We start from the raw sequence: 24,056 nt of genomic DNA on the forward strand, positions 1-24,056 counted from the left end.
CGCTGAGTAGTGCAAAAATTCAATCTGGAATCACGTGCCGCTGTTGCCGCAAGATGATTGGCCACGTTCAGAAAGCAGGTGGGACTTGTTTTCTTCCTTCACCCTTCAAGTGACCTCCATCCCTTCCTCTAGTTATTTCCCATCAATTCCTGAAGAGGCCTCGATAACGCTCCTCTGTTGGTTCTTGAGTTCCGCTCACATTAGTTGAGTCTTCCTAATGGTCTTAACTCCTTCCTGCATGTTGTAGCTTCTCCCTCGTCTGACCTGCCAGCACAACCGAAAGTCAGATGCTCCTCAACTGCTCTCCTTTCTTTACTCCAACTTTTGTTAGGATTCCACCAACGAATCTGATCAGACTGACAGCGAAGGTGCGGAAGATGAAGAAGAGGAGTCCGATCGGAGCGAGGAAGACGTGCCGGCGCAGAGATGGGAGGAAACGCTACGGAATGTCGACGAGCCGTCGGAAGAACCTGCCCCGGTCGGGGAGCCGCGCGAGCAAGCACCGGAGTTTCTCAACACCACGCCGGGAGTCAACGGGAACGACGCCTCCGCTGAAGAAACGGCACTTGGTGACACTCAACCTGCCAATGGGACGGCAGACGTCGTTTCAGAGAGCCAATCAGGCTCCAAAATGAAGGTGATGACTTCTTTTGATTTGGTTTTGGTATCATTTGGGTCGATGTGAGCGGTGGCAGCAGTGTGGACCTAATAAATAATTTTTGGGACACACTAATTACTTTGATATTTAAGAATGTAAATATTGACTTATTGGGACCTTTTCTGCTTGTGTGGTCTGTTTCAGCTGTCGCTCTTCAGGCGGCTGTCAAGCTCAAATTCTCAGCAGGCCCGGACGCGGGTTCCATCATCTGCTGACTCGCAGAGGAACCCACCGAGAAGGCCGTCCTCTGGAGCCTGCAACCTCCTCTGAGCTCAACACTTTTGCATCTGAATATTATTTGTTTTTCTACGTTTTGGAGCACATTTGCACTTTTAATATGAGCTGTATGTGGTGGAATTGCTGAAATGTGTCAGATTTATCAAATCGCTTTTTTTTTTTTTTGCAGTGAGAGATGATATCAGCTCAGCGTTTTGATAGAAATCTGAATAAATGCCAACATATGCCACTGATGGATTTCATGACATTTTTCATTTTACATTCTGATAGAAATCCAAATAAATACCAACAGTGTCATTCAAGCGGACGGATGCTATGACATTTTTCAGGGTACGCCCGATAAATTGTGACACCAATCCTGGAATTTATTTGGCACATTTCACGGATCTCGTGGCGCAATGGTAGCGCGTCTGACTCCAGATCAGAAGGTTGCGTGTTCAAATCACGTCGGGATCAAATCTTTCTTGAATTTCCTCCTTAGATCAATAACGTCATTATCTATCCCTTAAATATGACTACTTTGAATATCTCGGCTTTTGGATTTGCAAATATCTATTTTACTACAGCCGAACGAGAGTCAAATCCTTTTTTTTTTTTATACCAGCTGAAGTCAAATATTTTAAAACGCGTTATGACGTCAATGACAGGTTTAAAAGTTGACATGACCAGACGGTCTTCCAACCAGCAGATGTCACTAGTGAATCGGGCGTCTTCTTCAAATTGCACGTCGTTGACTAGCTGTAGCGGAAAGCTACGCCTTGAGTTTATTTTTCCGCTTCATTTTCTGCTGTTGTAAACAAACAACAAAACACTTTTGTGACCACTCCAAGAGTAAAAAACGACAAGATGGACGAGTATCATAACGAGGTTCGTAGTTTTCTCCTTCTTTATTCAAGGCGGGATAGCTAAATGCTTGTTTGCTAATATCAGTTTAGCTAGTCTCCAAATTCGTAGTCCTGTGTACTTGATGTAATTTAAATTGCGAGTCGTGACATAGTCTATTACACTTTTATCGTAGTTCCTAATGGATAACAAAGCGTTACTACTACTATTACTACAGTGTTAAGGTTTTTCATGCCGTGTAGTTTTCAGTCATACAGTAATCCCTCGTTTATCGCGGATAACTGGTTCCAAAAACGACCCGTATTTGCGTTTATCAAACCCCATTGCTTGATGGAAAAATATTTTATAAAACATTGCACTATTCATCATATGCTGGTTTTTCAGGGCTCATTCAACACCGAAGAAGCTGATAACATTGTCAAAGAGGTAATCTTTTTATCTTTATGAAATGTTCCAATATGTATATTACTGTGTGAGACTATTTTTTGACATTTATGAGGATGACACATTAGCAATGGACTTTAGTTTCCCCTTTTCCATAACTAACTCGATGCCACATTTTATTTGAAAGGAATGAAGCCTGAGGCGTTGAAAGAAGCTCTCATGGTTCTGGTCTGTTGACTCCTGCATCCCGTGGTGTCATCTGACATGTTCTCTTTGTGCTTGGTCTTTCAGTGTATTGAGACTGTAGTGGGCGGCGATGACTACAACCAGAATCTGGTAAACAAATGGACCTCCGCTATAGTAGAGCGCTGCCTCATGCAACTGGTCAAACTGGGAAAACAGTATAAGTTTATCGGTATGTTTGATTCAGCAATATAGTGACTTATATGATAAGTTGTGATGATCGAATGAATTGACTTGCACATTTTTTGGGATACAAGATGTTGCTCCAACACTTCTGCCACGCAAGTTGCGCCTCACTAGAACACAAATTACCACAACGCATATAGACAATATAATAATTCTCTTAAGCATAGATTCTTTATCCTCTGTGATTTTTTTTTTCAGTTGTGTCTGTGTGACTACTACCCTGCCCCATGCTATTTTTATTAGCGTATTTTCCGGATTATAAGGCACACCGGACTATAAGGCGCACCTTCAATGAATGGCCCATTTTAAAACTTTGTCCTTATATAAGGCGCACCGGACAATAAAGCGCACCATTAATGCACCATGTCAGATTTTGAATCCAAACCAAATTATTCTCCATTTTATCTATTTTATTTCAACTTCAGACGCAACAAATTATTTTATAATCACAAAATAATGATCCATAGTCTTTTCGATTCATGATTCATAGTCTTCAGCGGGCCACTTATGATTGATTTCATGACACAATGCTTCGGCCCAGTTTAAATTTAAGAATTTGGTCCATATATAAGGCGCACCGGACTATAAGGCGCACTGTCGGCTTTTGAGAAAATTTTAGGTTTTTAGGTGCGCCTTATAGTCCGGAAAATACGATACTGAAATTAAAGGGTCATGCCTAATTATATGTATTTTTCTTGTCTATAGTTACCTGCTCCCTGATGCAGAAAACTGGTGCTGGCCTCCACACAGCAAACTCCTGCTACTGGGACACAACCACGGACGGTACGTGAGGACAATCAGCCAGGCTGACTTAAATGACACTTTGTTTAATGCACTCGTATGTTTGCAGGTAGCTCCACGGTGAGATGGGAAAGCCGCACCATGTACTGCGTGGTCAGCGTGTTTGCCGTTGCCATTGCGTAGAGAGCGGCGTCTTTCTGGGGAAACAACCAAAAGTGCCACTTCCACTCCGGATGTGAATGCACAGTAAGTGTAGAACTTTCCGGGCTGTACTGTACATAATATTGAAACGAATAATGACCACAATCTTTATGCAGCTCCAAACTTTGCACAATGAGTGGCGGCAAATTTTGTTCGTGACAACGCTATTCGATTCTATTATTCGGTCTGTTGTCATGTAAAATGTCAGAAGGAATATTTGTCTTGATAAGCATGTTTTCCAATTAAAAGAACAAGCATCCTCACTTTATTTGTTAAAAGATTTATTGAACAGTTTTCATCCCTTTGGTGTTTTTTTAAATTTTTTGATTTACTTTTTTTTTTTTCCCGTTTGTATTTGTAGTTAAGTTTAAAACCTTCTTGTTGGGGATTGATGATCGTGATCTAAACAGACAGGATGAAAAACTGCAAACTCTTTCTGCAAACACAGAAAAAATAAAACTCTAAATGTTTATTTAACTGAAATCTTAGCTGCTTGATCATAAGTGACTCATATTTTGAATTTTGGGAACTTTAGCGTTTTATTTAGCATAGTATTTTGCATTACTAAGGGAAAAAAATCAAGTTGTGTAGACTTAATGGTGAATGAATTTGCTAAATTTATAGCCATACCCCCCAATCTTTTTTTTTTTTTTAATCTGAAAATGTTGCCCATGGTGTCATTCTGTCTTAAATTATAATAATAATAATAATAATCAACTTTTTTTAATTTTTTTATAAATTGATCCCTCCAAGCTGTTGCTGAAGGCAATTCATTTTTATTACTCCGTATATTTACTTATTACATCAACCTGATGAACTTCTGCATTTGACTCTGAAGGAAGAAGTGAAAGTTTTCTTGTTTGTACGTGAAGATCGTGTCAAATCGGTAAAACCAAAATAACGATTCAATGAGGAAAAACAGAAGTGGTTGTGAAACCAACGATTGAAGCATTGCCAAAGCAGAACAATGTCAACGTGGAAAGTACCGGCAGGTCTATTTCTTTGCTTTTTGTGCAACAGTGGCATATTTGCAAAACATCTGGTGGGAGGTATATGTCAGAGCTTCCTCAAAATCTCCATCAAGAAAGCTTCTGGGCTCTTATTTTTGAAGAGCGCGAGTATAATAATATTGAAACACTCCAGATTTGATTATGCAGATTATCTGAGTAGCTTCTGAATTACTCAAGATAATTCCGGACAATAATTTTTAGACTAACCTCGGACAAATTCTCAAGGCATTGACTCCGTTAAAAGTTTTCTTTGTTAAAGATAAACTTGACGTCAGCTTCCGAGTGTGACAAACACTGTTTCTCCAGCGACTTGCCCAACTGTGGCGGCCCGCACAGGAACACTCCGACTTTGGTTCTGTGGAAGCGTAAATTCAACACGCTTATTCCAAAACTGCTATTTTTTGGAATCTGGATAAATGAACAAAGAGGGATGTGATCTCACCCAGGATGCTTGGATGCAATGCCGGTGAACTCTGTGTCCCAGTTGGGCTTTCCGTAAAGAGTTTTCTGCTTAAGCCCTGTGATGGGGTCATTCTCCGCCTCGTGGTGTACCCAGAAGTGGGCCGCCTATAAACAGCAGAGTTAAATCAAGAAAGGCTCTTTCTGGAAAAAAATGGTCTTTTGGTGCTGGTGTCACCAGAAAATACCGTAATTTTCGGACTATAAGTCGCACCGGAGTATAAGTCGCACCAGCCATAAAATGCCCAATTAAGTGAAAAAAACATATATGTATATAAGTCGCTCCTGAGTATAAGTCGCCCCCCCACCCAAACTATGAAAAAAAACGCGACTTGTAGTCCGAAAATTACGGTACCAAAACCATGCTGGAAGGCCAGAAAAGCTTCCCACACCTCTGCTTCCTTCCAGCGGGTGAGGTAGATGTTGTAGCTCAGGAAGTCCGTCACACTCTTTGCCGCCATCTGGCTCTCCAGCGACTGCAGCAAGTCGGCGAACCACTCAAAGGCCTGCGTCTCGGGGCAAAGCCAGTAGAAGTAGATCTGGACAGGGACACAGATGATTCTGGTTTGGACTCTCAAGAGGAAACGATGTATGATGGTGATCATCACGAAGAAGAGTTCTGGTTGCAATGTTTAAAGTTCCCACGCCATCTTGGAAAATCATTTTTTCTCGGTGGACTTACCTTTTTGGTGAAGACATCCTTGTTCTGGATCCGTTTGTACCACACCGACTTGAGGATGGACGCAAAAGGCGTGACCCCGATTCCCGCCCCCACCAGCACCACCACCTCGTACCGAAACACGTCCTCGCTGGCGGTACCGAAAGGCCCGTCGATGGCCACCCTGGAAGAACCCGCCGAACCCATTTAAAGCAGAAATAAATGTTCTCTAACTTTTGGGGAGGAACTTTTTAAAGATGAATCATTTTGTTCCGCATGCCTTTGATATTGTCTGGTCCAAATGGAGAAACGTTTTCTATTTCCCAGCAAGATTGCGGCGGCGCATTTCAGATCCGATTGTTCCGATTGACGCATCCATTGCGTCTTCTCTTTAAATGGGAAGAATTACAGCACCACAATGGGCCACCTAGCGTGAAGATGAGCCCGAGACGCCTTCCCCCAACAACTACGTAGCGCGAACCGCAATCAAACATAATCAGTGACAATTTGAGAGTGTTTTCATACTTTGGCAATTTCCAAGCCTCCTGAGGCTCGGTTTTGTCTCCTCCGCAGGCTTCGTACAAGGCCTGAGTCCAGTCTCCGACGATTCGGATGTGGGCGCTGAAGTAGTCCTCCTCGGGGGCTGAGGTCAGGGTGAAGGGATGCCATTCCAGTCTGGAGACAGACGGGCACTGGATGAAGACGTACTGGCCCACCTCCATGTGGAAACCTTTCCTCTTCATCTGAAGCTCCAAGGTTTTGGAGGGATGCATCACCACCTGTGTCGACACCCCCCCCGTCAGATTGATGACATCACAAGGTCACGTTTCTACTTTACCTTTGTGATGACGACCTTCTGGTGGGATCGATAGAGTCGGACGAGCCTCTCGCACGCGTATAAAATCATGGGTCCCACGATCCACTTCCAGGTCTGGAAAGATGCGAGATGAAATAATCCGGCTCGGAATTCCAATCAAAGTCAGGAGGTTCTGTTGCGTACCATTGGCGGGTTTCCGGCAAATTCTGGAATGGCGCAGTCTGTTTCATTCATCCCCCAGTTTTCAAAGTGGTCTGCACATGCTAGCGGGTTGTTGGTTGTCAGGCTGCTAGCTGTCTGACCTCGCACGATCCTCCTGAGCAGTAAAGTGCGAATATTGAGGAACATCAGAGAAGATGGTGAACGTTTGAGTTCCTTACCCAAAGCCGTGGAATACCAGTCCGATGAAGAAGAGGACGAAAAGATGATGGGTGTACCAGAACACCTCAAAGTAGGACCGGCGGATGACCTCCATGGAAGACGTGATGATGAGGATGAGGGCCAGCGTGATGACCACGCCCGTCACGCCGGCGATGGTGGTGAACATGACGATGGTTGGATTCTGTTAAAAACCAAAAAAAATGTAGTTGCTGCCTTTTTTCGGTGCGAAGTTCTACGCACCGTTTCGTTGGACCTGATGGGGTTGAGGAAGGACGCGTTGTCTCCGTTGCCGATTTCCGACAGAACGAAAGGCAGAAGGCTGCCGTTGCGGTTCAGCTGAGCGTCCATGAAATACTCAAAGTTGAACAAGTGCGCCACGATGTGCACGGCTGAAAACAAATCACGACAAGATGAGGTCAGAGGTCGCGCTCGGCGGCGACGGCCATCCCACCTGTGTGGAAAGCGATCATGTACGCCACCAGCTTGTGGAAAGTGATGTTCCGGTCCAGCTGCCGAGCGGCTGTGCGGCTGCAGAACTGATTACTCGTTTCGGTTAGCGGCAAAGTCACGGATCGAGTCGGAACCTTTTTCCTACCTGGATGGAGCCGCGCATGAAGGAGAGAAGGTTCCTGCAGACGGGTAGCAGGATGAGCATGCAGTTGAAGTTGAGGCAGGCGGCCGGAGCTCGAGCCCACGACAAAGCGTGCTGCGAATCAAACACGCTAAACGAATCAGACGAGCGTGCCGGTGGGAGACGTACGGCGCCGGACTCACCCCGAGTAGCACACGCGTGTAGAACCATTTGTCGACCAGAAAGGCCATGTAGAAATGGACGAAGAGGAAGGCGTTAATGGCAAGCCAAACCAGCTGAAGCAGACAACGACAAGTACACTGAGTTCATCTGATACCGCACTTTTAATGAGTTAGGCTGCCATTTTTGATTGTCGGCGCTGAGAATAGAAAGAGTGAAATTATCGAAGTGGGATGAGATTGTGTTTAGAATGAACCCAAGTTCAAAGCAAATTTGAATTTTCATTTCTTTTTGCTTTCCAACTCAAGCCTCGGGTCATCCTGGGCCGCATGTTTTAGATGTCTCCCTCCTCCCTATTCACATGATCAGCATCGTTACCAGGCTTCCTTGAAGCTTGTCGATGAGGTGATCATTCGAATCGGGTGTGTTGGAGGATGGAGACGTCTAAAACATGCAGGACAGAAGCCCTGGAGGACTGATATTGGTTTTCGGATAATCGCTGTCAAATTTAACAGTGTTCAGGCTTCTGCATGAAAGCAATAATTAAATGAATGAATGAATGAATGAATGAAAATAGATAAATAAAATAAAAAAATGAATGAAATGAAATAATTCAAAAAAATTACTAAATAAATAAATACTTAATTAAGTTAATGAATGAAATAATAAATACATAAATAAATAAATTCCCCCCCAAATAAATATATATATATTTTTTTTTTAAATAAATAAATAATTTTATAAAACAACTCATCCTTGGCGTGGTGACCTTTAAAACAAAAGCAAAATGAATGAATAAAAATAAAAAAATAAAATAAAAAGATGAATGAAATCAAATAATTAAAAAAAATACAAAATAAATAAATAAGTTAATGAATTAAATAATAAATGCATAAATAAATAAATTCCCCCTAAATAAATATATATATATATATATATATTTTTAATAAATAAATAATTTAATAAATAAATAAACTCATCCTTGGCGTGGTAACCTTCAAAACAAAAGCAAAATAATTCTCACAATGACAAAGATGGAGAGTCCCTCGTTGGCTGCCAAGTTCCCCATGCCGAGTCCGAGCGGGCGCGAGTGTGGTGCTGGTGCAAAGCAGAAGAGCGAATGAATGCGCGCTCTCTACCGGGTCAACCTTTTTTGTTTGGCGCAAATAGGGAAGTGGATCTGAAAAATGCGCTCCTGAAATCATCTGTGCCAGTTACGTGATGTCACGTTCGCTGAGGGATTTCTTCACCAGCGGCTTATTTCTAGTCAAGGCAATGAAAGCACGTCGTGTTGATTGCCACCGTCCATGACAGAAGAAATCCGTTTTGATTTCTCCTGGCGCAAATTGACAGACGTGTTGTGTCACCGGTTGAGCGCTCATCTTTTTAACAGACCGTTGAGGAGGAAGGTGACATCGGATGTTAAAGAGGTGGAGGAAGTGGCCGATTTCAAAACTTCAAGCAAACAGAGTTGCTTTAGTTTTCCTGTTTCAAACAAGAGACAATTCACCCGATTGCGCCAATCAATACGTAAATGGCGGCCTTACTTGTCGTTTTGTAATTACTTTTTTTTTTCTTTATGCAGGCAATGTGTCCCTGGCAGCGAGATTTACGTCATTCTTGTTTGAGCTTATTAACTTTTTCTTCTCTCCAATGTGATTTCTTTTGGTCTGGCAATTATTGCTCACAAATCATAAATTCATACGAAATAAATAAACGCACGTTCATCTCTCTATAATTATGACGTATATGAATAATGAAATGCTTCTCCACTAGATGGTAGAAGATACACACTACAGGCCCGAAGTTGACTGAAGTTTAATCAGGAGTAAATTTAGTCAAGGTAATTATTTCGATGTTATTACTTTTGGATTAGTTTATTTTTTCGCCCTGGCTTAATAAAAGTCGGAAAACACTTATCTCATCTCCAAGCTACCAGCAACGTGGGTACAAACACGCCACTCAATTTAATTTGCAGCAATAAGGAATCAGACTGCTTTTATATAGCGCCCTCTAGCAGAACGACAACGTACTACACTTTTAAAAATGCTGGGTTAAAAACAGTCCAATTTGGGTTCAAAATTGAACCGACCCAGGATTCTGCTCAAGTTCTCAAATGACCAAAGCGACTGAGTGAGTCCTAAACTCCATGAAAATGTTACAATAAGCAAAACTAATTCAGGCATCCTGCCATTTTACGTCCAATAATCTGGGGATTGTATTCATAGACCATTTCACAAATCTTAATCTCCTTTGTTGTGGTTACGTGTCACCTTTGGAGCAACACTCACACGGAAGAGTCAAACATGCACATGTACTGCTAAATTAGCAGTGCTAATTGATACGCAAATTTGACACGTCACTGAAATTCAAATGGTTAGAAAAAATAATGGAAAAATTATTTATAAGCGTTCAAAATCGTGGGGGGGTGGGGGGTTGGGGGGTTAGAAGAGGGGGGAAAACAACAACAACAACAACAAAACATTGCCGGAAGTTCTAGCCGGGGGCTGGGCACTGAACCCGCCCACATGTGCACGCGCACACCAAGCGCAGCTCCCCAGGCGCGCTCGCGCGTTTTTGGCTCCTCCGCGAGTTGAGTTGAGCCAAGCAGCAGCTGGTCCATCAACAGAGGAACCAACTGGAGGAATTTGAACCTGCGAAGAGGCAACGAATACTTCTACAGGCAAGGTGAGTCCACTCAATTAACTTCATTCTCTTTTATTAAAAGATGACGTCACTCCCGAAAAAAAACATTATTTACAAGAGAACTAATAACAAATAGTTGGGTGTAGAAAAAGTGGTGTAACGTGGAGATTTTTTTTTCCTTGTCATCAGTGTCAATTAAGATTTTTTTTTCCTATTAGTGCTTTTTTTTTTTTTCAATTCCTCAATGGGCTTTGAGTGAGTCTTCTCATGGGTTTTATGTTCATCTCAAATTCTTGTTGTCTTTCCTGAGCCCCAAAGTGGTCCAGAATGACTTCACCTGTAGCACTCAAGGAAACCTCATCAGAAACCCCTGTTAAGATTCTGGATGGTTCTGATGAGATTTCTGATGCCTTCATGGCATCTTTGTAATTCCCAGCGTCCCCGGCGAGATGTTCTGTAGAACGGCGGTCGAACGATTTTCAGAATTTGTCCAAGTCTCTCAGAACACACTTCGTCAACATTGGCTCTGCGCAGGTCCAACATCAACAAAGTGAGACCTCGTGTCTCCGAGAACCATTTCAGCTCCAATGTAAGAACACTTGAAAGTTGTTCACTGAAAACAAAAGTGTTTTTGTCACTTAAGCGGGATGAAATGAAAATGTTTTGCTTCAGTGGTTTTTTTGTCATGTGATATTTTCAAAGAGAAGATGCTTAGGGAAAAGCAAACTGGACAGTGCTGGTTCTGAAAGCAAAACCTTCAGTAAGTGGAGTTTAATGAGTAAAGTGTTTCTCTTCATCCTTATATAAGCAAGTCTTGAACCCTTATGAAAGCGAGAGCCGCCGCCGCCGCCGCCGCCGGGTCCATGCAGTTCATTCGCAGGAAAAAAAAAAAAGTCACATGATTTGGATTTCGTGACACACACATGCTTGCATATTTATCATCCCGCTTTTACTCTTTCAACAATTTCATCTTGTGACATCCAACTATAGGTTCCATTCGTGAGCCTCAGGCCTGTTGCTACAGAAAACCTTTTGTCTGCTTATGGCATTCGTGTCGTTTTGCATTTGTCCATATGCTGAAGATTAAAGACGCCGTATTGGAATGTCCATCTTCTGGCAAATCGTTCGATGCCCATCATCTGGTTCGATTTGGTATCTGCAACTTGAGCAGGATGTTTGAATCTTTTATTCAAGGGTGGGGCGCTTCTAATTGAACTTAATCACTTTTTCCAAGCGTTGCCTGAATGCGACGTGTGACATGAGTTGTTAGCGGAAACAGCGAGAGGTCACCGACACTCGAGGCGTTTCCAAGCACGCTTCTGGAACATTTGCGTTCCAGAAAATTAAAGATAGAAATTCTCATTTGGGTGATTATGGACACAAAGGCTCTTTGACGAGTGGAGCGGCACACTGACTAATTGTTACATTAATGGGGTATTGAATAAATGTGTGTACTCTGAACCCTGCGGGTTGATTTATGGGCTGTCCGAGGTGCCTTACAGTACACGTGCAGAAGTTGTTAGTCACCAGCCGACGTCAACGTGGAGGATGAACTTGAAAAAGCATTTGAGGCGTCAAACTCATTTTGCAATCCTGCTTCGTCTGACTGTGAAATGTGAAATTGCCTTCTCAAATGACAATGGATCAGACCGATGGAATTTAAAGTCAAGGAAAAAGATTCCATTCAATTGAAAAAGGAGCTTGGTAACAAAAGAAATGTTTCATTGTTGTTGAAATTTGCAAAACATGGAGTGAGTGCACGTGACCCACCATAACAAAGAAGTGTGTTTACAGAATGTACAGTGATCCTTTGCTACTTCGCGTTTCGTTTATCGCGGTTTCACTACATCGCAGATTTTTATTTCCAAATTAAAAAAAAACATTTAAAAGTCAAAATAAAACGTCTAAATTGATGAAACGTGTCTAACCTTTAGGGCAAGGTAGTATTGCTCCAAATGTTCGTTTACATTCCTTTAGAAGTCCGTTTTCCCGTGTTAGCACGTTCGCGAATTATCATCTTCCCGCTAACTCGTTAGCCTGCCCAGTACTTCTTGTTGGTGACCGTACTTCGCGGATTTCACTTATCGCGGGTGTTTTTTTTTAACCAATTATCCGCAATAAACGAGGCATTACTGTATTATCCATTGAAATGTCCCCAAACATAAGTAAAAACATTTGTGGCTTTGCTGTGGTAGCTAACATTGTTGCCGTGAATGTCAACAAATTACAGTTTTAGTCTCCAAAAGACTCTTTCTCGTTCTCTCCCCCTCTCTTTATTAGATCAACCTTCTGTAACATCTAACTCGTGGCTATGCATGTTTCTAAGCGAATGACATTATTTGACATCTTGCTAGCGCCATGGCGGCTTTGACTGGATAAAATGGACGCGACATGACGCACAATGTGACCTTTGTGGTTTGGAGAGCATTCATGCTGGCCAAATGGGTCAATTTCAAAGATTCCTTTGAAACTTGGTGACTGCCCCAGTTCCATTGTGGATACTCCTGTTGCTGATTTAAGTAAGGAGCTAACCTTAAATCACATTAATCTTAAGGGATGAATAACAAGGCTCAAACCAGACTGAGTGAGGCTAAAATTGTTTGATTTGCTTGAAAGTGATGGGTGACTAAGATGTAAAAAAAAAAAAAGTGGTTTAAACTCAAAATTTCAAGGCAACAAACTTTGATAACATTTTAAATTTAAGCTGTTGCGAAAATTGTCTGTAAGTATATAAATAAAAGCAACTGGCTTGCTTTGTTGTGCTAACATTGTATAAATGTCAGTAATTTCCATTTTTTTCCCAATTTTTTTTTTTAGGCCTAAAATACAAGTTGTGTTTTTTTGTACAGCGTAGAACATAATTGCTGTTTGATTAAATCAGATGATGAATGCGTTAGACAAGACCATCTTCCTGGAATATTAGAAAAAAAAAAAGTAAGAGAAAATGACAGCATAGTCCATGGAGGACAAGACTTGCCAACAAAAAAAGAGGCGTAACAAGCACTGTTGTTGTTTTTTAAAGAAAAGGTTTTTCTTTACTCGGCAAGTCATTTAAAATTGGCAACACGAAAACGAGGGGGAAGGGGGCGGCGGTGGGTTTTCATCCTTGTGATAGTCTCATGACTGGGGGATGCTCCAGTTGCGGTTGTCCAACTTTTCCACACACTTGGCAGAAGTGCGTTGTTGTTTGTGTTGACAGCGTGTGCCGCCGCCGCCGCCGCCACTGTAGCGGGATGCCGCCGCTGCTTTTTTTCCTGCTTTTCGCCTCACTGGCCTGCAACACAATGCAACAGCTGGACAGACAAGCAGCAGGTGAGTCCCGCCATGCTGTTGCATCATCAAATCTATTAAGTGGACAAATTCATAAGGAATTAACAAATAAATGCATTTCAATTGTTTATTTTTAGTTTACATGAATGACATTTCCATAGCTTTCAATCTCATTTTTGCGAGGCCAGGTAACGTCTCACTTCCGCTTGTTTGACTCTCTGATGTTTATTAATTCTTATCGGCCGCCGTGTTCCCACCGCCTGCAGATGTCAATCAATCTTGCTTGGGCGCGACGCGGGTGTGTGTTTGTTCACGCGTGACGGCTGTGGGTTTATTCAACACGTAACTTTGACATGGCTAACCTCTTTCAAGTCCAGCTCACATGGCCGAATGAATAAGAATGTTAACATGTGCATTCGTACGGACCATAACGCCCGCTTACTTCTCTAACCGAAAGACTCCCAGCGTGTCGGTGAGGTTGCCGTGACAACCAGGCCTCTCATCTACAAATGCCGATCGCCCAACATGGAGGTGTTCACCTGCTGGTGGCATCCGCTCAGCAACCTGACGGAGGGAGAGGAGGTGACCTACGTGCTCACCTATTCCAAAGAGTATGAACACGCTTGTTATTTTTGGAAATGACAAAAAGAAGCGGTGGAATTGTAATGATTTTTTTTTTGTTCCGTTCAGCAATGAGCCCAAACACGAGTGTCCCGACTACACGAGCAGAGGTGCCAACAGCTGCTTTTTTGACAGCAGACACACGTTCATATGGAACATCTACTGCATGAACGTCACGGCCATAACGGCACGCCAGAATTTTACCTCACCTCAACATTGCCTTGATGTTGCCGACATCGGTAAGGTCAAATTTGATGTCAAGGTCACTGTTGTTGCCAAAAAGGTACAAAGGTAGACCTGAAAAAAAAATTCAATGATATATTTACCTTGTAATTGTACCCTGAACTCAATTTAATTTTATTAAATTAAAAAAGCTAATCTGTTTATGTCTGCAACTCAAAACACTCATCATCTTTCACAACTAAAATGAATAGAAGCTTACACTGGAAAAAAAATGTAATTTGTTTTTTATTAAGAGAAATTGCACTACAGCCGATTGTATTGTATTGTATTTTATAAACACAATCACAACATAATTAATAAGAATGTGAAGAATGTAAGAGTTTGATTTGACCACCGGGGGCAGTATAATAGAGTCATGCAGACAATCAAAGAAGAGTTTCAAAGTTACTGGAAGTGATTCAGTAAGTTGCAGTAATACAAAGGGAGTTTTTGGTACCTGTGGATTCACCTATTTCCATTAAAAAAAAAAAAAAAAATTCTAGTTTTGAGGGGGCAGCAACCCCTGTTTAAACTATTTATTTTATAAAATGGAAAACAATTATTAGTGGTTCATCCCAGCTCATTAAGAAAATATTCGGTTCTTTTTTAGAATGTTTATAGTATAATCAATTGTTCGTGCCGGCCTGCAGCCATCCAATATTTTTCTTTATCGGCCATTTTACAGTTCAGACCGAAGCGCCGATCAACCTAACTTACCAACTGACGGATGCCGGCGGGGACGAGATGGGTCACGACGTACTACTCACCTGGATGTACCCGAGGCCCTCTGACCTCAAATACGGCTGGATCACGCTGGTCTACGAACTGCAGTACAGACAAGTTAGCGAGCCTGGCAATTGGAAGGTAAATGCCATTTTGAATACGTGACGGCGAGTCGGCAAAGTGCTCTCGGGGATTTTTTGTTCCACGGCCCGCAGGTCAAGCAGTCGCTGCGAGAGCCTCAAGTCAAGCTGCTCGGGCTTCCCATCAACGACTACGTGCTTCGCGTACGGTGCCGCTCGCTCAACTACGGCCTGTGGAGCAATTGGAGCCAGCCGTTGCTGATGAGCATTCCGAGCCGGGCGCCAGGAGGTACGATGTGTGCACTGATGTGAGTGAGGCAATTAGGGGGTGGACATAATTGCATTTGCTACCTGGGCCTTCAGTGGCAATTTAATCAGGTACTTTCAAAGCCAGCTTTTTTCAAAACAAGCCAGCATATTTCCAATATTATGACGGATCTCGCTGAATATTGTGTTTTATAATTATGTAAACACACAAATTACCATATGAAAAATAAGAGGCTCTCTTTTCATCACTCACACAATTTCTAAAACTTGGGTTGGAGTCACTCAAAAGTATTTTGGACAAAGAAAAAGCAGAAAATAATTTTGTTTGATATTGGCGGCAACAATTTGGTGAGAGAAAAATAGACTAGACTTTAGATTACCGTTTTTTTCCATGTATAATGCGCAAGATTTAACTAATTTATTGTCCTACAATCTGGGGTACATGGGTACAATTTTTTTTTTTTTTTTTTTTTTTTTAAAGAAAATCATGGAAAAATAGACCAGACTTTAGACTAGTTAAAAGCGAGTCTAATTTGTGGTGCAGGTGATGTAACCCGATTTTGCTGGATTTAATCAAAGAAAAGACAGACAGATTCCAAATAATCAGGGGAAAGAAAAATGATGACATCATTGAGGGCAAGGAGTTCTTGCCCTGTTGGGACAAATTTCAAGTTTGAACTGACAATAATGCAATAATTTAAATTACAAGGACTAACAGTACTAATGCTGAAGTCCCTGGGCAGATTAGATAGATTTGGCAAAACAGTCTGAAATCTGATGAGGGAAAAAAAATAATTCAATCTCATGTACTGGAAGCAGAAAACAGAAAATAAATCCTCATCAAAATGACACAAAGAGATTGTTGAGAATATACTATTATCATTTCACGGAGTCACATTTGAGAATGTTGGCTGTAAATGAAAGTCAGCGCTTCTGATCTTCTTGACTTTGCTCCGTTCATTGAAGCAGACAAAATGTTGGTGTTGATTCTGGTGACGAGCATCAGCACGGTGGCGCTGCTGGCCATCGCCGTGCGTGTTATTCCGCAATGTTCAAGGTGAGAATTCACAATGCCGTTGCTTTTTATGCGCGATGAAATGCTCCTCGGTATCCTTCCCTAAAATCTCGCATCCAACTGTGTGACCATTCAGAGTCAAAGACTTCTTCTGGCCACAAATTCCAAAACCACGCATCATCGGCATTGACCCGCTGCTTTTGAAGGTAAGGCATGTTTTGTCCTCTGTATTTTTTCTCTTCTTGTAGTTATCACAATAGGCACAGCGAACACATTTCTGGTCTAGTCTTATGCCCTGTTGTTAGCAAACAAGGAATGGGCTTTTTTTTTCCTCCCCCGGAGGTGGGTATTTCGTCACAAGTTCAGCAAAGTTCTGGAAACCCAAGGGATGTGTCTGTTTTGAGCAAGCTCAGTACACAGCCCTGTGTCTGTTTTGAGCAACCTGATTGGTTATTTTCACTCAGACGTTGTGGTTTCTTGAAAATCTAATTGGCGGTAAAAGATGGGCCCATTGATTTTATTTTATTTAATTTTATATTATATTATATTATATTATGTTATGTTATGTTATGTTATGTTATGTTATGTTATGTTATGTTATGTTATGTTATGTTATGTTATGTTATGTTATGTTATGTTATGTTATGTTATGTTATGTTATGTTATGTTATGTTATGTTATGTTATATTTATTTATTGTTTTATTTATTTATTGTTTTATTTATTGATTTATTGATTTATTGATTTATTGTTTTATATGTTTTATATGTTTTATTTTACTTTACTTTACTTTTACTTTCTTACTTTATTTTATTTATTTTAACTTGTTTTTTTTTCCCACCGCTGCTGCTCACTGACATTTTTTTTTCTCCCCACCTCCCCCTTACTCCTCAGAAGGGGAACTTGGAAGAAATCAACCGGCATCTGAGTAATTTCCACAGCTACTTAGCTCCCATCTTCATGGACACGGATGTGTGGGAGCCAGTGATCCCCGACAGCATCTATCTCACCTCGACCAAAGACTGCAGCATCCCCATCGAGTCCCCCAACCAGGTGACGGACACCTTCGGCGCCCCTCACGACTTGACGCCTACCGCAGCTCTTCATCAACACGTGAGCCAGCCTCCATCGCCGTTCAGACCAAGCCCGTACTGCACGTCTCTTCCTCAAGACTTCCCGTCGTCCCCGTGGCCCAATATCATTAGCGTGCCGGAAGACAGCTACAGCATGATGGGGCAGCCCATCCCACCCCCAGCCGCCCCCTTCACCAGCTGCCCCCGGCAGGATCTCTACAGCTGCGTGCAGCTCATGAACCACAGCGACGGGCTTCAATTGGTGCCGTGCCCGCCGCTGGCGTATTGCGAGCTTCCGCCACCCCCCAAGTCTAATTTTCACGGCGACGTAGAGGAGCAAGACGAGGAGAAGCTGGCCGAGTATCAGGCCTAATAGAAAGATGCCAAAGAGAGCTGAGCAAGATGTGCAGAAGAGCAGAAGATATTTGTCTTGTTTTTGTGAACCACTTGACTTTGTCAGATTCTAAGAAGAATCTTCGAGCGCAAATGGTGGAAAGGGTTTGAATGGAGTCCTGCATGTTGCGTGGAGCCTGTTCCATCATGATTATGGTGGAAACCCAATGACAAAAATGAAGCGCCACAAGCATGTGGAATGAAAAAAATGGCAAGACGCTGGGAGCAGGAAGCATTCATGACCCCCCCCCGACCCCCCCCCCCCCCCCCCCCCACCCGCTCAGCTTGCAGATAGCGTCACGCTAGTTTCATTTGCGATATGAAAATGCCACTTAGCCCCGCCTCCTTCCCCCCCCCACCTTGATGGAAAGTCCAAATTTTGCCGTGACACCCTCTGACCACAAGCTTGCTTTTATTGTAAACTATTATTTAAGATCTTTAAATGCTGAATGACCAAACTGTGTTTAATGTGTCATGTAATCCTTTTTTATTTTAAAAACATGTTTTTGGAGAGGCCGTGATGAGCAGAAGGTGTGGTAGAGAAGGCTCGGAATTTGAAACAGCTTTTGTAACACCGGTCCTGGAACTTTTCAGACGCCTCATATTTTTCTAATGCCTTTAAACTTCTTCGAACAGTTCCACTTCTTATCCTCTGTGCTTGTCTCGGTGACATTTCTCGATGTGGACCTTCTTCTTCAGATTTTCAGCCACTCCGCTTTTGCCATAAAACTTCTGTAGGGGCTTTTTGTGCAGGACAAATAAAGATGTGCCACATTGATCCACACGTGCAGAAATAATTGCGAACTTTCATCATTTGCCTTGAGCAATTCATGGCGCAGCATTTAGATGATCAATGTTGTCAGCTGACTGACGTTGTTCTTTTGAGAGATGAGAATCTCTGAGAAGTCAGATAAGAATAGAACTCTTGGTGAGCTTCTAGTTATCTTCTCGTGGTGATGCGTTGAATGGAGTTCTCTGAATGAAACTCCAAAGTAAGGAAAAAATGGCAGGCGGAGAAAATTCAAATACTTCTAAGAATGTAGGATTTGTTCAAGAGCCTGGTTCAAAAAATAAAGCAAGGGCAGAAGAAAGGAAGCAAAGATGAGAAAAGGAAATAAGGGAGGAAGGTGTCGATCCTCTGGGTGTCGGGTGTCCGGAACCCCCCCGAATGGTCGGGCGATAGTGCTGTCACGAGGGGGTGGAGGGACATTCTAACTTTAGCCGGACCACCGCCAGCTCCTCAAAACAGACCTCCTCCGATGGACACCGCAGCTGGTTGCCAAGGTAAGACAAACACCAGATATGTTGTTTACATAAAAAGACGACACACCGAAGCGCTTGTTTGTGTTTTGCCTTTTTGTGTTCGTTCTTGTTCCGTCATTTATACTCGGGGCACCGCTCTCGAATCTTGTGACGCAGCTGTCGTTTAAAAATAGATCTGCTGCTATCATCATCGAGTTGAAACGTGGAGTGAAAAACAAACTATCATATGATCGAAGTTAGTCATAACATCTTGGCTTATTAGTTTGATTTATTCGAAATCAGTGTTGCCTAACTTTTCCACTCTAACTGGTTGATTTTTTTATCGTTTCCACCTTGTGGGTGGTTCAGGTTTTCCTGAACAGGAGGCCATCAACAATCCTGACATGGCGTCCGCCAACGAGCAGGAAGATCAGACGGTGCCGAACGGCGACGACGAGGAGACTAGCGTCCGCGGGGTCCAGTCTCGTTACCTACGATGCTCGTCGCCCAGGTAATATCTTGAAACGCTTTGAGCTAATTGAACGCAAGATGATTCGGTCTGTGTGCTTCGCAGCCTCTCCATGATGTCAGAGTCCAGGTTCTCCGCCATAACCGGCTCGGATGCCGCCAGTATCTTCATGGAGCCGATCCACTTGTCGTCCGCCATCGCCGCCAAGAAGATCATCAATGAGGGTGAGTCAAAGTTTAGTTGGGAATTTCATCCGTAGAGGTCCCCGACATGTCCGCCAAATGTCACCGCCTGAACAAATCAAAGCTTTTTGTCTCTCTGATCTGAAGTTGAAAGAATCCAGAAATCTTTCCGTCTTCGTCGAGTATTAGCGACTGGAGCTCCTGCTGTGACCGTTTCTGCTGCCGGCGGGACGCCGGCGCCTAGCACATGAAAATTGAAAGGCCGACAGATAAAACATGGATTTCATATCAAGATGCCATAAGCCCAGTGAATCTGAAGAGGAATGTGATTTGCGTTCAATGAGACAATTAAGTTTAAATAGGTGACTGTCTGGATTTCTCCAGCTACTAATGAGTTGAGGGGATGACTTGGAATGAGATGTCTCAAACACTGCATGCGGATGAGCTCGTCTATCGGGTCTTCTGGAAATTCATCGTTTGAGGAAAAAAATTGACGTCTCAAATGGAATTCAGTCAAAGCGAACTTTTTACCCATCCGCAGAATTGCCGCCTCGAGGTGTCCGCGCCGAGTCCGTCCCGGATTCCATGCTCGAAAGAGCCGAGCATCTGATGGTGGAGGACCTCTACAACCGAGTACGGGATATGATTGATGATCGTAGCCCCTACAACACTCCTTGCGTGCTGGATATCCAGAGGGCCATGGTTCAAGATCGCCTGGAGCACCCCAGCCAGCCTGCGGATGAAGTGTTTCCGAATATTTTTATCGCTGAGAAGTTAGTGGGAGATGCTGGCGAGGAGGATTGTGAAATTCATTTTCAAACTATGGACCGTTCGGTAATATGTTGCGTGTTTTTCAGATCTATCGCCGTCAACAAGGGCCGGCTGAAGCGAATGGGAATCACGCACATCCTTAACGCCGCGCACGGAACTGGCGTCTACACGGGGGAGGCCTTCTACGCCGGGATGGGGGTGCAGTACATGGGCATCGAGGTGGATGACTTCCCTGACGCTGACATCTCGCCGCACTTCCGGCCCACCGCTGAGTTCTTGGATGAAGCTTTGCTGACCCACAAAGGTGAGTCGTTATTTTAACTCAATCATTGCCAGCCAGATCCAAATTGATGGTAGTTGAGTCTTGTGGAACGCTCACTATCGCCCCCTTATGCTTGCAGGCAAAGTTGCAGTGATCTCCATGATGGGCGTCAGCCGCTCAGCTGTCCTGGTGGCGTCCTACCTCATGATCTTCCAGCACATGACCATCATGGAAGCTCTGACAACCATGAGGAAAAAACGGCCCATCAACCCCAACGAGGGTTTCCTCAAACAACTACGAGAGCTCAACGAGAACCTGCTGGAGGAACGCGATGACGACGACACGCTCAGCCAGTGTTCCGTCATCGACGCGCGCACCCGCGCTCGGATCTTCGGCGAGGCCAGTGAAGACGACGAGACGGATCGTGAGGAAGAGCAAAGTATGGTGGAGGTGAAAGCGCGCTCCATCATGATGGAGGAGGAAGAAGATGGGACCAGTGTGATGAGCAGCGTGGCTTCCTCCGCATTGGCTGAGCATCTCCGGAGCGGACCTGAGGTCCAACCGTCATGTGATGTTCCAGACAAATCCGTCTTGCCCGAGCAGTTGGGAAACAGTGATGAGGATGAGGACGGTCTGGATCAGATGATCCACGAGTGGCAGCGTAGAAATGAGATGTATCAAAGCGATGATTGGTTGGAGGCGCAGCTGAACAGCGACGAGGAGGACGCGGCGGTTGGCGACTGCGCCGACGTGGAGAGCGTCACCAGCGAGGACGTGCGCGCCCTGAAGGAACGTTTGAAGCGTCGCGTCAGACGGCCTCCGACGGACGCCGCTTCCACCTCCAGCTGCACCACTTACGCCGACCTCTGGAAGCAGCGGCTGCGAGAGATCGAGGAAGAAGCCGCCGCTCGCTATCGGAAAACGGATCGCGCCGAAGGCGAGGAAAGCGACGCGGCGCGGGAACGAGAGAGGAAGAAAAAGGTCGATGAGGAGGTGGAGAGCATCATGTCGGACACGTCGTCCATGTACAACTTCTGCCAGAAGAACAAGGAGAGGATGACGGCCTTGGAGCGCTGGCGGGTCAAGCGGATTCACTTCGGGTGGAACAAGAAAGAACGAGGGGATGGAGAAAATAGTTCTGTTGGCGATCAGGAGAAAAGCGACGGCGGAGAAGCGCCGCCGCCGTCCTTCCAAGATGTCAACCTGACGGCCTATCAGGCTTGGAAACGGAGGCAGCAGAGGCGACTTGGCGAGGAGAACGTGGATGAGCTTCTGGAAATGAGTCGGGGTGAGGATTCTGCTACCATTAAACGGCGCCAAAGGCGAGAGGAGATCCTGGAGCGCTCCAAAAAGACCTTAGAAGAAAGTCAGTCCGTGTGCGGCTGGGAGAACGAGAGCTGCGTCAGCGGCGGGACGATACCGCTCTCCGCCTTCTGGGCCGGAGCCGGCGTCAGCGGAGCGCCCAGTGTCGTCAATGACGACACCATGTCGGTGATCAGCGGACAGTCGTCCGTCCTCACGTCGGCGTCGCAAGCCTGCGGTGCAAGATCCACGCACTCCGGTCTGCAACCTCCCCCCATCCTCCCGGTTCCGACGGTCCAGGGTCCGTCGGGAGAACCGATGGTCAACCTGGCCAGCATCCAGAACTGGATCGCCAATGTGGTGACCGAAACCATCAAACAGAAGCAGAGCGAGATGAGCCTGCCGCCTCCGTCGCTGGCCGGGTCCGAGGTGAGCTTCGGCGCCTCGCCCAGCGCCATTTCGGGCCGCGCCGGAGATGACGATAAAACGTCCGTGTTGAGCGGGCGCTCCTACTCCAGTAACATCTCGCAGGGTCGTGGGCGGCCAGCGTCAGTCTTCTCGGCCGGCGGCTTGAGCGGAGTCAGCGGGCGAAGTTCCGCCTTGCCGGATGCTCGGAAAACCAAAATCAGCACCACCAGCGTCCCGCTATTCAGCCTCTTCCAAGACCAGGTCAACCTGGGCAAACTGGACGCCATGGACAAGGAGATCAAATCGGAAATGAGAGGCAAGATGGCGTCCTACGAGAAGAAGAAAATCCTCGAGGACAATAAGCGCAGCACTATGTACAAGAAAAAGAAACCAAAGGCGGATGAAGATGAAGAAGAGGAGGAGAAGAAAAGGAAGGAGGAGGAATTCCTGGAAGAGTCAAAGAAAAAGAAACCCAAACCTTTAAAGACATTCGGCCTCTCTGGATGCTTGAATTTGAATCCCGCTCTGGAGGTCGACAAGAACACCAGCGTTGACGACTGGCTGAAAAGTGTCAGGCCTCCCCCCGGAAAATCTGCCGTTGCCGCCGCCGAGGATCCCTACGACGACTTGGACGGCTCCGCCTCCCAGTTTGACTTCGCCGGTGAGGACGATGACGCGAAAACGAACGGCGCCGCCTCCATCAATAACGGCCACAGCCGAGCCACTCGGTCATACGGCGAGGATGATGAGGCGAGCGACTTCAGGAGGAAATTCACAAATGGTTCACATAGCGACGAAGCAGGCGGACGCAGGCGGGACGCCGATGGGGACGATGATGACGAAGACGCCGAAGCCTTCATCGCCCGAACCAGGCAGAGGATCAGAGCCCGAGCGGCCGCCGAGGAGCCCGATGACGAGGTGCTCGCCGCTTGGAGGGCGCAGCAGGAAGCAAAATGGAAATCGTAGAGAAATTGAACAGGAAACAAATAAGACTGCTGTATTGAAAAATAGGTGATCAATGCGGAAAGACAAATGCACGCAATGTCGTCTTTGAATGCACAATTCATACTTTGAGTATTTATGATCAAATATAATGACTGCTTTGTCATGAATAAACGAGGTAAAAATAACTAGTGGATCATTTTCAGATATGTCACCCATCCAGGAAAGCGCAAAAAGGTTCTGGGTTGGAATGTGGAGCTTTTTGTGAGGATGTCACAAAATGAATTCATCCAAAATGTGTTAAAAAATGAATTGAAGCGTGATCTTAAGAGTTTGCGTTAGTCCTGTTTTTGCTTTGTGAAGTGACTTTTTGCCCTTTTGGACGTAATGAATGGCAACAAGCATGTAATGAGTGCGAAAGAGCTCCCTAACAAGGGTTCTCTTTCTATACCGTACACCATCAAGGTTTATCAAGTCATCCCGTGATAGACTCATGGCATCAGTGGAATTGGAAAAAAATTGTACAAGGTCGGGGGGCACAGGGACACAGAGACCTTTCTTTGGTGCCCCCCTCCCCAACCACCAAATTCTCACCCTTTA

The 24,056-nt window shown here is 44.6% G+C and overlaps 4 protein-coding genes and 1 non-coding gene across 11 annotated transcripts; 4 read left to right on the top strand and 1 right to left on the bottom strand.

Moving 5' to 3' along the window:
• The first annotated feature begins 1,279 nt into the window (after positions 1-1,279).
• On the top strand, positions 1,280-1,351 carry trnaw-cca (transfer RNA tryptophan (anticodon CCA)). The gene has a single exon. It is a non-coding gene; the product is annotated as a tRNA-Trp (tRNA).
• A 247-nt stretch (positions 1,352-1,598) lies between these two features.
• On the top strand, positions 1,599-3,756 carry LOC133143569 (dynein light chain Tctex-type 3-like). Its single transcript, XM_061265577.1, has 5 exons — positions 1,599-1,762; positions 2,123-2,164; positions 2,414-2,537; positions 3,257-3,334; positions 3,402-3,756. Exons 1-5 carry the CDS (start codon positions 1,742-1,744, stop codon positions 3,473-3,475), a joined length of 339 nt encoding a protein of 112 aa, XP_061121561.1. The 5' UTR covers positions 1,599-1,741; the 3' UTR covers positions 3,476-3,756.
• Position 3,757: 1 nt separating this feature from the next.
• Positions 3,758-8,897, bottom strand: LOC133143560 (cytochrome b-245 heavy chain). Of its 2 annotated transcripts, XM_061265563.1 has the most exons (14): positions 8,594-8,897; positions 7,593-7,685; positions 7,414-7,524; positions 7,270-7,354; positions 7,059-7,207; positions 6,818-6,999; positions 6,621-6,753; positions 6,459-6,551; positions 6,146-6,399; positions 5,645-5,804; positions 5,355-5,501; positions 4,946-5,070; positions 4,711-4,858; positions 3,758-3,929 (listed from the first exon to the last, which is right to left on the bottom strand). In XM_061265563.1, the coding sequence occupies exons 1-13, from the start codon at positions 8,636-8,638 to the stop codon at positions 4,741-4,743; spliced, it is 1,695 nt and encodes a 564-aa protein (XP_061121547.1). In that variant the 5' UTR covers positions 8,639-8,897; the 3' UTR covers positions 3,758-3,929; positions 4,711-4,740. The 2 variants fall into 2 exon arrangements, with proteins under 2 accessions (XP_061121547.1, XP_061121538.1); XM_061265554.1 differs by having other exon boundaries at positions 3,758-4,858; positions 8,594-8,896.
• Positions 8,898-10,072: 1,175 nt separating this feature from the next.
• On the top strand, positions 10,073-18,132 carry LOC133145543 (prolactin receptor-like). 3 transcript variants are annotated; one of them, XM_061269151.1, is made up of 10 exons: positions 10,073-10,257; positions 12,570-12,734; positions 13,415-13,527; positions 13,943-14,096; positions 14,176-14,345; positions 15,014-15,192; positions 15,267-15,420; positions 16,365-16,455; positions 16,550-16,619; positions 17,307-18,132. In XM_061269151.1, exons 3-10 carry the CDS (start codon positions 13,449-13,451, stop codon positions 17,856-17,858), a joined length of 1,449 nt encoding a protein of 482 aa, XP_061125135.1. In that variant the 5' UTR covers positions 10,073-10,257; positions 12,570-12,734; positions 13,415-13,448; the 3' UTR covers positions 17,859-18,132. The 3 variants fall into 3 exon arrangements, with proteins under 3 accessions (XP_061125135.1, XP_061125125.1, XP_061125142.1); XM_061269141.1 differs by lacking the exon at positions 12,570-12,734 and having other exon boundaries at positions 10,075-10,257; XM_061269158.1 differs by lacking the exon at positions 12,570-12,734 and having other exon boundaries at positions 10,075-10,257; positions 16,368-16,455.
• Positions 18,133-19,018: 886 nt separating this feature from the next.
• Positions 19,019-23,509, top strand: dusp27 (dual specificity phosphatase 27). Of its 4 annotated transcripts, none has more exons than XM_061269118.1 (6): positions 19,019-19,162; positions 19,490-19,631; positions 19,695-19,813; positions 20,313-20,544; positions 20,629-20,846; positions 20,944-23,509. In XM_061269118.1, exons 1-6 carry the CDS (start codon positions 19,138-19,140, stop codon positions 23,478-23,480), a joined length of 3,273 nt encoding a protein of 1,090 aa, XP_061125102.1. In that variant the 5' UTR covers positions 19,019-19,137; the 3' UTR covers positions 23,481-23,509. The 4 variants fall into 4 exon arrangements, with proteins under 4 accessions (XP_061125102.1, XP_061125093.1, XP_061125113.1 ...); XM_061269109.1 differs by having other exon boundaries at positions 19,022-19,161; positions 19,480-19,631; XM_061269121.1 differs by having other exon boundaries at positions 19,031-19,162; positions 19,504-19,631.
• Positions 23,510-24,056: the final 547 nt, after the last annotated feature.

Source organism: Syngnathus typhle, linkage group LG2, assembly GCF_033458585.1.
Source record: "Syngnathus typhle isolate RoL2023-S1 ecotype Sweden linkage group LG2, RoL_Styp_1.0, whole genome shotgun sequence".
NCBI lineage: Eukaryota > Metazoa > Chordata > Actinopteri > Syngnathiformes > Syngnathidae > Syngnathus > Syngnathus typhle.